Source organism: Prosopis cineraria, unplaced genomic scaffold (assembly GCF_029017545.1).
Source record: "Prosopis cineraria cultivar Desert tree isolate PC_DT_omini unplaced genomic scaffold, ASM2901754v1 PC13, whole genome shotgun sequence".
Lineage (NCBI taxonomy): Eukaryota > Viridiplantae > Streptophyta > Magnoliopsida > Fabales > Fabaceae > Prosopis > Prosopis cineraria.
In genome coordinates, this window is record NW_026555344.1 from 8,850,414 (window position 1) to 8,864,597 (window position 14,184).

Genomic DNA, 14,184 nt, shown 5'->3' on the forward strand with positions numbered 1-14,184 from the left:
GATATTATTTTATATTCAGTTACAAAAATAAAAAGTGATTATTATTTAATTATTTTTAAATATCTTTGTGGATCCCTGTTCATAAGAAAATACTTTATTATTTAATTATTTTAAAATGTTATAATATGTTTGATCGCTCTCGCAAGTGTATGAGATCACAGTAATAAATTACCCAGAGTATTCTAGGTGTCAAACCTACAGGGAAGTTACACTTTTACTAATTTAAATAATTAATAGTTTAAGGAAAATAGATAAAATGGATAAATTTAATAAAAATATAAGGAATAAAAATAAATCAAGAAAATAATGATGATAAAAACGCAATCATTTGAAGCGTTGGGTTTAGGATTCACTCTATAGGTTGCTAGTTTTTACCCTTGAGTTGACTCGAATTAATTATAGTGACAATTATTCTAAAGTGTCCTAATATTCTTTCGAATTATTAGTCCCTTTTTAATTAGTGTCGAATTCGTTCTTACAATACCCAAGCAACTAATTAAACCGTGAAGCTATAGTTTAAGTTACCATAAATTTTTAGAACTATCCCTAGCCTAGTCATTTATGTTTATTTCTCTAGATCTAAGTTCTTTTTCACCTCCCAGTCCATCAAGATTACCTATAAATTTAATTAAATAGTAGCCAGTTATTAAATCAATATAAAGAACAAGAGAAATAAATATAATTGGGACAAAAAAAAACTATTCATAAATATAAATTCAAGGAGTCAAAACAAAAGAAATAAAAAACTAACTCCTCAATTGCGTTGTATCCTTACCCCAACTGGGTAATTTAGAAACACATAATAAAATTAAATAAAATCACTCTAAAATTCTCAATCATAAAAAATGATCACAGAGAAAATTAAGGAGTAGAAAAGAAATAATTATAATTTATGAAACTCCTCAATGATCTCGCTTTCAACCTTCATAATACTTCTACGAGCTCTAAATATCTCAGAAAAATTCTTGAGGTACTCAGATAAGTGATTGGATGCCTTCTCTCTTGATGGAGGGAGTATATATAGTTAAAGTGGAGGTTGCTTTTTTTGTTTCTTGTCGATATGAGACTTTGATATATATATATATATATATATATTTTTTTTTCTCGTTTCCTTCTTTTCTTCTATTTGGTTTATTCTTTTTCTCTGCAAAATATAAAGATAAAAAGATATGAGTGTATTTTGTATTAAAATTTCTTTTTATCTTATAATTAAGTGATGAGGGAAAAATATATAAATATCAATTAAATAGATATAAAATCTTAATAAGTATAATCAAATTCAAACTAAAATCTATACCTCTTTAATTATAAAATATGCACTTATCAATGTTTTCATATTTGTATGGCATTCTCACTTATATATCACTTTCAAAAACTATTTAAAATAGCTTCTCAGAAATCTATTTTTTTATAATTGAATTATTTTCAAAATTTAAATAAATATAGTAAAATTTTACAAAATATATTTAAAAAAATGAATGATAACGACTATGCCTTTATATATCCGTACTCTAATTTTGAATGCGTTAGTTTGATTCAAGCTCGACTTGATCTTTGTCAAGCTCCAGTGTCCAAATCCTGATGCTACAATTCTTTTCCCAGACAAATATCAAACCACAAATTCATCCGACAATTTGATTCAAGCCTCTGCTCCTTCTTTAAATTGCTGAGATCAATTCATTGGCCACGTCAATACCAAACCAAATTTCATAAAGCAATTTTAGTTGATCCTTCTGTTCCTTCTTCAAGCAGCCAACATGGTTCTAGCACAGTTGGGAGGGAGCATATCGCGTGCTCTCCAGCAAATGAGCAATGCAACCATAATCGATGAGAAGGTCTTGAACGAATGCCTTAATGAGATCACTCGAGCTCTTCTTCAGGCTGATGTTCAATTCAAGCTCGTTCGAGACATGCAGACCAACATCAAGAAAATTGTCAGTCTCGACAATCTCGCTGCAGACCACAGCAAACGCAAAATCATCCAACAAGTATGATATTTGATAAATACTGGATACGGGTGTGAATATTTTTGTTTGATAACCGGATATTATGGTCAAGTAAAAGACGAAATTTTAAAAATTTTATGGGGTATTTCCTTCATTCCTTTTTATAATTTTTCCTGGACACTGCAAACATATCACATTGGTTTTCAAAAGTTCTGCGAGGGGGGAAATACTTGGTTATTTTGAATGTTGCATATGGTATCAATTCTGCTTTGAATTTTGGTTGTATTCATCGTGGAGCTGCTCTTTCTTTTTTCTTTTTTCTTTTTCACCTTTTTCTATGTTTATTTTCAATTGTTATCTTGCATTGCTGTGATATCTTGAAATATCAAGGTTGAGCGTGACATTTTAAAATATTTTTAATATCAACATATTATTATATCTTATCACTAGGTTCTATGTGATCGATAGTGAACTCCTTTGGTTCCAGGCCGTGTTTGATGAACTTTGTAAAATGCTGGATCCTGGGAAGCCCTCTTTCACTCCAAAAAGGGCGAAACAAGGGTTGTTATGTTTCTTGGTTTACAAGGCTTGTTGCTTGTTCGTCGATAAGTTTACCCAGTGTGGATTATATGAAGTTTTTGGTTTCCAGTTGATTCAAATGATTAGGGGTGCAAATCAACCACTTTGATGTTGAATTTTAGATATTATCTAATCGTTGTCCTGAGTCCTAAGGCTTTTCCTGGGTTTTGCTTGGTCCTCCTTTATTATAAAACAGAATACCTTTTTACACTTATTTTAAGTAAGCTTATTTATTTCCAAAACGGGTTCAGGATCTGGAAAAACTACAACTTGTACAAAATATGCATTTTATTATCAGAAGAAAGGCTGGAAACCTGCACTAGTATGTGCTGATACATTCAGGCTTGGTTGTCACGATCTGTGATTTTTCATGAGGTTAAAGTGATCCAGAACGCTCTAGAATCTTTCAGAAGGCTCCCGGTTAACCTTAAGAGAGCTAGAGTGTATAAGAATATTCTAAAAAAATTTACACAACTCTAGCCTCAATATTTTAATATTGTCTCTAGATATTTCCATATAAATATTTAGATATTTGTTGTAAATATCTAGAAGAGAATTCTAGACAATCGATTATAGCTATAGGATCAATTCAATCTCCACCGTTCATTAAAGAGGTGGGAATTTTCTAGATTCAAGGGAAGGCCTATAAATACCATCTCCCTCCTCATTGGTAACTGTCTTTGAGTTCTCAAGAAATATAACTTTTACATTCTCTAAACTCTCTTAACTATCCTTTGCTTTCAAGTTTTCTTTTTTTCTCAACTTAACCAAGCATCCTCATTCTTGACAAATCAGGTTTACTTAGCATCTTTTAGTGAAGAGTGTTTAAGTGCTGTACGGGTTGAAAGACTAGCCCGGTAACATGGTGCTTTTGATCAATTGAAGCAAAATGCAACGAAAGCTAAGATCCCTTTTTATGGAAGGTACTTGTTGGCATGATTATTTATGGAATGTGAGTGTAGAATCTAGTACTGTTGCTTCACCAATACAAATGCAATTGTAGAGAGAGAGAGAGAAAGAGTCATATCATACTGAAGATTAATGCTACATGACTAAGTGTGCTGCATACATATCATTTGAGGACATCGTCAAATTTATTCATACTTAAGAACATTCTCAATTATATTTCTATATAAATTGTTTCTTCGCTGTTTATCCCTCTCTCTCTCTCTCTCTCTCTCAATTGAGGAAATTGTGTTGACCTAATTTCCAAGAGGTCTTGCTGATTCTTTCTGGAGTGCAATATCATCAGCATTAAGGAAACTTAAAACCAAAAAGAACAGCATGTTCGTTGCTGTCAAGTTCTGTATCAACTACAATTCATTGCCAATGATCCGAATGTCGTAGTAATTAAGGGCTGCCATACCTCCATTTCTTTACATCTATACAGAGTCAGATCCTGTAAAAATTGCTATAGAAGGTGTGGAAAGATTCAAGAAAGAAAACTGCGATCTTATAATTGTTGACACCGGTGGACGACACAAACAAGAAGCTGCTCTTTTTGAAGATATGAGCCAAGTTTCAGTAACAACGGTATATTTTGTTATGGTATATGAATTTATATAGTTTTAAAAAGTTATGTCAAAAATATATATTCTTGCATTTTCCAGGAACCAGATCTTGTTATATTTGTTATGGATAACAATATTGGTCAGGCTGCATTTGATCAGGCCCAAGCATTTAAACAAAATGTTGCAGTTGGAGCCGTAATTGTGACCAAAATGGATGGCCATGCGAAGGCTGGTGGAGCTCTTAGTGCGTCAGTGCTTCTGGTTAATTGTCTTCCATTTCAATTTTCACGACTATGGATGAGTCAATATAGTCATCTGATTGTAGTCTAGGCAATTTTCCTTTTAATTGATTCTACTTTGGTTTTAATGGCTAGTTTGCGGCCTTAGTGAAGAGCATTTTCCTTTTCCTTTTTACTTTTTTCTGGTCAAAAGCCTTGGTGAAGAGCATAAATGATCTGAAATGTTTTCAGGGACGAATGGTTTGTCGAAAAGTAATCCAATATTATTCCTCCCCTTTTCTGTTCACTAAAAGTCATAGCAATGGCACATTAGTCATTTTCTCATTGTTTGCATCTACATTTTAATTTGAACATTGCTAAGCATTCCAATAAAAATATTTTTGGACGTTTCATCTGATTGCATCTTCTTCCCAGAAGTGTTTAAATGTTTAAAATTTGAGACAGAATATGCTTTTTTTTAATATATATATATATATATATATATATGGAGAATGCACAAGATGCTTTAAATCTTAGAATTGGCCAATCATTTAATTGGTTCAAAGAACAAGTTCTGCTGGTGGAAGTTGCAGTATCATGAAGTTCCTTCCTGTTTCATTTCTCCATGACAAGGAAATTTGTGTTCACTTAATTGAAGTATTTTTAATATTAATGTTGTGTGTGTGTCTCTAAAATTATTGTATGTTTATCATGTTTTAATTACTTAATCCTTCTTACTAATTTGTTTATGCAATGTAGCAGCAACAAAGAGTCCTGTCACATTCATTGGAACTGAAGACCATAAGGATGAGTTTGAAGGTTTTGATGTTAAACCATTGTCCGTCGTCCTTTAGGTGAATACCTTTTGTTTTTGTCCAGACAATTGAAGCTAAGTCGTGCTCCGTGTGCTACAAATTTTCAAACCCCACCACAAAAAATGCTTCATTTTTTAAAGAAATAGGTAATAGATGTTTAATATTATGCAAATATTGTATCTTTGATCATGTCAAATGTTGTCTCAATCAGGAATGGGTGACTTGTCTGGCCTTACGGACAAAATTCAAGAATCTGTTCCTAGGGATCAACAACCTGAACTGCTTCAAAAGCTATCAGAAGGGAATTTCACCTTGAGGATCATGTATGATCAGTTTCGGAATATACTTAAAATGGTTCCTATTAGCCAGGTTGTTGCTTCCAAATTTATTTGATTGAACTATTTTCCTTTTTTTCTTAAATTTTCTGTGAGCAGTCGTGTGTATGTGTGTGTGTGAAATGAATGTTTGGTTCCTTTGGAATTTGGGACTGCGCTTTTATTTTAACTGACTGGTGGTTTTTCGTGTAGGTTTTCTCTTTGCTTCCGGGATTTGGTGCACAATTAATGCCGAAAGGCCAAGAGAAGGAAAGACAGGCTAAAATCAAGCCTTTTATGACCATGATGGACTCGATGACAAATGAAGGCAAGCATTAGGAACTAGGAATAAAGCTTTGCAAAGATTAATGTGAATTCTATTTGTTGTAGCTTATCTGTTAACATCTGTTTGCTATTGTTGCAGGAGTTGGATAGTTCAAACCCAAAGTTTATAAATGAGTCACGCATGATGCGAATAGCTCGAGGTTCTGGTCGTCAGGTAAGTGAGGTGATGGCAATGTTAGAGGAGTACAAACGTCTTGCAAAGATATGGAACCCAATGAAAGCGCTGAAAATTGGAGGCTCAAGTGGATTACAAAACTTGATGAAACAGGCGGGATCTTCTAAAGACATGATGGGAATGTTTGGTGGCGGTGACTGATAGATTAACCAAAGATTTGGAGCTCAAAGTTTGTTGCAATGTGATGCAGGAGCTGGAATCATCAATGTGACATCTTTGAATTGATATTTGTCTTGAATATGCTGTGTACCATTCTGCACCAATTATTTCAATGTTCCCTCGGCATTTTTTTTTTCCATTTTAAATTGATGCTTCACTTCTGTATATATTGTGCTCTGTTTTTGTATCTGTATAATTTACTTTAGTCCATCCGTATTATTGAAATATAGAAATTTCAGCAATTGTATCCCGAGCCAGAATTTTCAATGGGTTACGGGGAAAAAACGATCTGTATGCTAGTTTATGCTGTAAGATTAACTAACACTCAATTATCAACAAAGTTTAGTCTAATCATTAAGAATTTGACTCATAACGCACAAGGTCATAATATTAAATCCTATTATCAACATGAGGATCTTGTTTTTAGATTTAATTTGCTTTTTCCTCAAAAAAAAAAAAAAGACTAATTCCTCAAGAAATTTAAACATTGTTTAAGAGGTTCTCCTCTGTTAAGAGATGCTTTTTCATGCACACCTCCATGAATTAAATCTTGGAATGATGTTTAAGGGACACAAACTACTATTATCTATGCTACACCCACTTGATATTATGCCTATAATTCTAACATAGTTTGCATTTAAGTTTTTTTTCCTCAGATATGATTTTGGGAAAAAAAAATAATGATTCTTACAAGATTGTTCTATTTTTTTAATTTCCAAAACATAATTCTACAAATCTGTTTTAAGAACATATAAATACAGAACAAATTCAAACAAGTTCTCCACCCAAGCATCAATTTAAAAGCAAGGACACTGATTTTTTTCCCCTCAAGTAACCTATCATTCTCTTGATTGTTCTTTATTGTGTTGTTGTTGGAGGTGATATAATTGTTATTTCTCACCTGCTCATGCTCACAAGAAAAGCGTGGCTAACTGTTAAATGTGCAGTTGATATTTCATTAAACTTGTGAATTAACTCACCTGACTGTACACTGTGTCCTTCAGTTCTCAGACCTATTCCTGACCCTCCTTTTAATATCAGTTTGTATCTCTAATCAATTACAAGTTTTTAAAGGTGTTTTAATTTTATTAATGAAATATGACTACACTATAAATCTCCAGAAAATAAAAAAGATATCATAAGTTTATTGAATGACCAAATAGTTAATATAGATAAGTTTGGCATATGATTGTACCAAGAACTATCAATCATAATTTAAAAAGTGTTGGCACTAGACTGCAAGGTTGGTATAGGCCATTAGTAATGTGAATACAGAAAACGCCTTTCAAAATATTATTTTCAATTGAGTTTGATCATGTATTTAAATGTGACTTACTTCCTCTATTAAAAAATATAAAATATTTTTAATCAAATTTTATCCCTCAATAAAATAACTATTTGTCTTTAAATTAACTATATCTCTTATATTTACCCTTATTTAATATAGTGTTTTACTATAAAGTAAATATAAAGTAATTTATTTAATAAGAATATTTATATAAAAAGACAATGATTATATCTTAAAAATTAAAAATATATTATATTTTTAACCATTCAACTCATCATAAAATACCTTACATTTTTTAGTTGTGAGGGTAGTAATATATGTAAAAAAAAAAAATTATATCCATTATATTAAAATAACTTAAGTTACTTGAGGTAGTATTTACTATGTGCCTTTGTATCCCCTCATCCTTTTCTATTAATTTAAGATATGGGACTTTTTTATTATACTTTAACAAATATCTTATAAATTTCACTTGATTTTGTGTGGGTGGAGAGTGTGTGTACATATATATACACATACACACATACTTGTACTGGTCAGCATTCATACAGAACAGCTCCCAAGTCCTGTCATGCTTTTCCACAGCTTTCTTGAACTTTTCATGCTTAATCTCTCTCGCCCTTTCTCATCACGCTCTCATTTGGGCATATAGCAGTTCAAGAAAATTGTGGAAAAAAATGCCAAACTCAGGACTTGATTCCAAAAAGATCCCTAATTCCCTGTTTCTATTCTTTTTTATTTTGTTTTGTTTGTGAGTGTCAATGTCATCGTCTGTCTCATTTGTTTTTTTTTTTTCCTTTTCTGTAACTTTTTAATTGAGTCCTTTATTACTTTGATTATTGGCGATAACGACATCTGCTATTACTAGTTACTAGAATGATGGCTTGTAATTTCATAACCACTTTGAATTGAGTCATATGAATAACTTTATTTGTATGAATATCAATTAATAACTAATCCTTGCCGCCCCCTACTAATTCTATGATGCTAATAATTTTCTAATCAGGTCATATTCAAGAAATTAGGACTAGAACAAAAGCCAATTCAATTATTTTATTTTATCTGGTACTTTCATTTATAATCCAAATTTGTGTTTGTCATTAAACATGTTTATTCATATGTTACGTAAAATTTAAAAAAAATTATGTCACGCTTTAAATATTATGATTGATTATTGCAGTTTGCAAGAAATGAGTCTGATATGGTGTTGTTATTTTTTTTTTTTAATTTTATAAATTTCAAGGCTGGTTAAACTTTAAAGAATCATTTTCAATTTACTTTTCAAACCCTTAACTGGCTTCTGTTCGGACTACTTTCGCTAGCGATCTTCTTCGTCTTCTATACTCCAAATTCTTCGGCGGATCCTAAACCATAAACCTCTTCTTTCACCACTCTCTCGGCTGCTGACGCCGTCGCATGCCCTGGCGGTAACATGTGGTCCTAGAACTCCGGCGTCTTCAAGGTTTTTCCCCCCTCCCTTCCCGGCCCTCCTTCCCAGTTAATTATGAAATCCGTTCGCTCATATCCCTATTTCTTCCTGTGTTATTGTAACGGTTACGAAATTGATTTTGACTTGAAGGTTGTACATGATTTGTCGTCATTTATGTGAGTTTTTTGTTTTTTGGGTGAATTATGGATTGGTTCTGGTCTTTGTAAATTCAAGAAATAGTGGCTATTAGTATTTCGAACGTTCCATGTTTTTTTTTATCAAAACTTATCTTATTACTGGTTATGATTGATAAATAACCATCTTGATCTTTTAAAAGAATTAGGCTTTGTGCGACATTAGTTACAACACTATATACCTATGAAGGAGGAGGATGTAGAATGATCGTTGCATCCCATTAATGATTCTGGGGTAGTGGTTATTCCTGCGTTTGATGCGGTATTGAAGCTGGAATATTTGTTCCAACTATGGGGCATAAACTTGAGCACGTGTAAAAATTCATGTATGAAGGACAATGGGTGGCGTGCATAAACACGTGTTTGTTTGTGTGTATAGACACAGACAAATATAAATGTAAAATGTGCAAATGAGTCATTTACTCTTATAACAGGCTCAGTGTGTTAAAAGATGTTACCGGGAAATAAGCCTCTAGAGCTTCTGTCCAAATCTCAACCTACCCTACTGCCTCAGCTCGCTGTAGGTTTTACATTATGTGCTATATTTTATTCTTTGAGGTGTCACGAGTTCTGTGACAAGTGTCAAATATAGATACAGCTCCATGAAGGAGCCGGACTCTTGTTACCCTTTCGGTTGAACTGGCCATATCAGTAGACGGAAAAATCTCATCAAGTAAAATTTTATCAAAGGGAAAAAAAAATAAAAATCCAACAATAAAATGTTGATATATGACCCATGGGCCAGGCCTAAGGTACTTGATGGTAGTCCTTTGATTGTGGCCCTGATGTTTTTTTTTTTTTTAGGTTTGGTTTTTCTCCCATTTTTAAGGCCATTTGGAACTTGAAGAAACAATTGTAGTTTTATATATAAGCAATTTTTGGAGTTTACCTTTCTTTGGTAGCATGAATGATGAAGTGCTGATGGATTGAGGACTGAAACTGTTGGGAAGCACTGAAGGTGTTACAAGTTGGGAATGGATGGTGAGGAAGACCAAAGGGAAGGAAGATTTTCAACATAAAGATGTATGCATAAGTATTTTATCTTGTTGATATGAATAATTTGAGAACCATTTTTTATTCATAATATAATTTTTCTATTATTAACCATGGTACCAGTGCCCAACTTTATGAAATGATATGATTGATATTTTCATGTTTCGTGAAGAAGCAATATAGAAGGAAGGTGGAAACTAGTTATTCCATTGTACTTTTGATACCATAAGATATTGATGAAGACATAAGCACGGGGAACTCATTTTTAAAAATTGTCTGTTAAGGGCTTTCATAGAATTCGATCTATCTTTGGTACTAATTGGTGGAGAACTAAGCAAGCATGAGGATCCATTCTTAGAAATGAGCTTGGAAGGGGAAAGAACCACGTTTCTTAAGTGCCACGAGAATTAGTTGTGGCTATCCAATGTAAGACTCCATTGGATACGGCGAGTGTCCACAGATATTGTTTGATTTCGTGCCATGTTCATGGATAGAAATATTCCTTTTAATGGTTTAAATTCAAGAAAAGGAAACGGAATCTCATCTAAGTGACTAAGATGATTTACAGATTATAGGGCTTCAGCAAGGATGCAAACATTAATGAGGTTTAATTTGTGTTACTTTGTCATAGAACTACTAAACAATATAAGTGACTAAGATGATATTGTCTGATTTGTGCCATATTTATGATGTTGTTTTAGTTTTTGTTCCACATTCATGGATAGAAAGATTCCTTTTAATGGTTTAAAGTCAAGAAAAGGAAACAGAATCTCATCTAAGTGACTAAGATGATTTGATAGATTATAGGGCTTCAACAAGGATGCAAACGTTAATGAGGATTAAGTTGTATTACCTTGTCATAGAACTGCTAAACAATATGCAAGATTGCAAGCAACCAATTAATGGCTATCCATATTTTTTCCTTCCAGATTCCTCGCCCCTGTTTTTTCTTACCTCTCATGAAAGGTAGTCTGTATCAATTTGTTGGGCTAAAACAAGAATGAGGGACTTTCCTCCTGTAAGATCTTTTTTCTGTGATCTTCTAGTTCTTGTTTATACAGCCGTTATTAATGTGAGTTGTTGTAATTCTATTGCCTACTAATATTCCCTTAAGATCTGAATATGGTTTGAATGTTTATGTATGTAATTGAAATGTTTCCAAGTTCATTTTTGTATGCACAATATTTTATTATGCATCTAATAAGTATGTATTTCTTAACTATCAATATGATGCCTTGATACAATTTTAAATGGCCTGTTAGACTTTTAATATTTAGCAAAAGTTGAATAATCATTGCATGGCGTGCAGAAATCTAATGACAATTAATAGTTGCTGGGATCTGCAAGTTTGTAAATTATTGACCTAGATACTGAATTGTGGAGAGTTAATGATTGATGAAACAATTTAAGTGTTGAACTTTGCCTAAAGATTACCAGTTAGGTTATCTCTACAACTGGAGGCAAGAAATATCTCTAATCATGGGTAGCAAGATCATCGTGTTTTGGAATGTAATTTGCTTCAATTAGAAATTGAACTGTCTAAAGGTTTTCTGTCAGGTCATCTCTGCTAATTGCTGTAAGAAATATCTCTCACCTTGAATAACTAAACCTTTTATGTTTTAGGATGTGATTCGCTTTCATAAGAAATGATAATAAATTTTTGTTGTCTGATTTTGAATTCCTTTAGGACATTTATAATTGATTTCTTCAATTAGCCTGCTTGGCTAAGCTACCTATTGATTGTTTTTATTTTTTTATTTTTAACATTCCTTTCCCTTTTGTAGGAAGATACCTGCTCTCATGGAGATTGGCACTGTTCTAACCCCAGTTGATGATAATGAGCAACCTGATCCAGAAACACAAGCAGGTAAGTGTCGGAGGAAGAAATCTATGGTATGGGAACACTTCACTGTGGAAACCGTTGGAGCTGGATGTACTAGAGCTTACTGTAAACAGTGCAAAAAATCATTTGCTTACATAACTGGGTCTAAAGTAGCTGGCACGAGCCATTTAAAGCGGCATATTGCCTTGGGAATTTGTCCAGTAAGTCGCCAGAACAATCAGCGAAGCCTATATCCCAAGACTAGTGGTTCTGGAGATATAATTGATCCACCAAGAAAACGTGCTAGAGCAACACCAGGGTTTGCTGGAACATCATTTGATCAGGACCGAAGCAACCATGATATTACTAAGATGATAATCTTGCATGATTATCCTCTTCATATTGTGGAACACCAGGGTTTCATTGACTTTGTACATAGTCTTCAACCTCAGTTCAATGTACCAAGCTTAAATGCTCTTCAAGAAGATTGTGTTGGCATCTACCTGAGAGAGAAGAATAATCTTTTAAATCTTATTGATGGGATTCCTGGACGAGTCAACCTGACCATAGACTTGTGGACTTCAAACCAGACAGTTGGTTACATTTTTCTTCGAGGCCACTTCATTGATGCTGATTGGAATTTACATCGACCAATTCTGAGTGTTATTATGGTACCATTTCCTGATTCTGATGATTCCATAGGTCATTCTATTTTGACTTGCCTAACTGATTGGCACTTAGAAGGACGGCTATTTACCCTTGCTCTTGATCAATCCTTCTCAAATGAGACTGCAATGGGAAGTCTTAGAGGCCTCCTTTCTGTGAAGAACCCTGTGATCCTCAATGGTCAGTTATTAAGCTGTAATTGTTATGCTCGTGTTCTTAGTCGCCTTGCACTACATGCACTATGGGCCATGAGAGAAACCATTGGTAAAGTTCGTGAGTGTGTGAAATATGTAAAAACGTCAGAGTCTCATGAAGAGAAGTTTCTTGAACTCAAACAACAGCTTCAAGTCCCCAGTAGGAAGGATCTTTTAATTGATGATAAAACGAAATGGGACACAACTTACCATATGCTCGTTTCTGCCTGTGAATTAAAGGAAGTCTTTGCTTGCTTTGATACTTCTGATCCTGATTTCAGAATGACTCTGTCAATGGGTGAATGGAAGCAAATAGAAACTCTATGCACAAATTTGAAGTATTTGTTTGATGCAGCCAATATTTTAACTACCCTACCATTTCCAACTGCTAACTTATTCTTCCATGAAGTGTCAAAACTTCAGTTGGAGTTGACTCATGCTGCCATTAGCCAGGATCCGTTCCTCAGTAATTTGATTAAGCCTCTGCAAGAGAAGTTTGATCAGTATTGGAGAGAAAGCTGCCTTGTCTTGGCAGTTGCTGTAGCCATGGACCCAAGGTATAAACTGAAGCTAGTGGAATTTACCTTTGCTAAAATCTTTGGCGAGAATTCTGAGCCATGGATTAGAATCGTTGAGGATGGTCTTCGGGAGCTCTTTCTTGAATATGTTGTGCAAGTGCTTCCTTTTACAACATCAAATGGGGATGAAGGAAATGAAGGTATGATCAGGACTGATTCATGTCAAGACCAGTCTTTTGATGGATCTCTTCTTGATGCGGAAGATGGGCTGTCAGATTTTGACATTTATATCTCTGATTTTTCATGTAATCAACAAATGAAGTCAGAATTGGAACAGTATTTGGAAGATCCCCTGCTGCCCAATACAGAAGAATTTGACATACTGAGCTGGTGGAGACTAAACAGATTGAAGTATCCAACTTTGTCAAGAATGGCATCTGATATTTTGTCTATACCTATCTCCACACTCTCCGCAGATTCTGTTTTTGACACACAACTTAGAAAAGTGAATTGCTTCCGGAGCTCATTAGGCTCTATGACGCTTGAGGCCCTTATTTGTGCCCGGGATTGGTTCCAGTATGAATCACTACCTATGGATGTTTCGAATGCACTTGTGAAAATGGAATTTTAGATTCAGGTTTTTTAAGGGTTAGGTAGACCCTCAAGTAGCTTTTAGCTATTGATAATGTGGTTCATGACAATTGTTGATGTTAAATATCTGATTTTGTATTACTTGTTTATAGTATAGAATTAATCCTATTTTAACTTCGTTTTGACCAATAACTTATTTTTGTACACAGGAAGTCTATTGTATTCATGGTTTCAATAAAACACCTGAAAGATTTTTACGCGTCATGTAAAGCCATGGATCTAATATATTCTCCTGATCTTTATTGGTTTATGGATTTATTCAAGAGAACAATGATCCCTCAGGTTGATTAATTGCTCATACGCGCAGCCAACCTCTTTGCATTCAGTTTTTTACATGTCGGTCTCTCTCGCCTCTTACAGATATAAT

General features: G+C 33.7%; 1 protein-coding gene and 1 pseudogene across 1 annotated transcript; both read left to right on the forward strand.

Moving 5' to 3' along the window:
• The first annotated feature begins 1,557 nt into the window (after positions 1-1,557).
• Positions 1,558-6,286, forward strand: LOC129291794 (signal recognition particle subunit SRP54 2-like; annotated as a pseudogene).
• A 4,731-nt stretch (positions 6,287-11,017) lies between these two features.
• LOC129291637 (zinc finger BED domain-containing protein DAYSLEEPER-like) lies at positions 11,018-13,949 on the forward strand. Its single transcript, XM_054929114.1, has 2 exons — positions 11,018-11,038; positions 11,751-13,949. Coding segments are annotated over exons 1-2 (2,049 nt in total). The 5' UTR covers positions 11,018-11,036; the 3' UTR covers positions 13,798-13,949.
• The last annotated feature ends 235 nt before the right edge of the window (positions 13,950-14,184 follow it).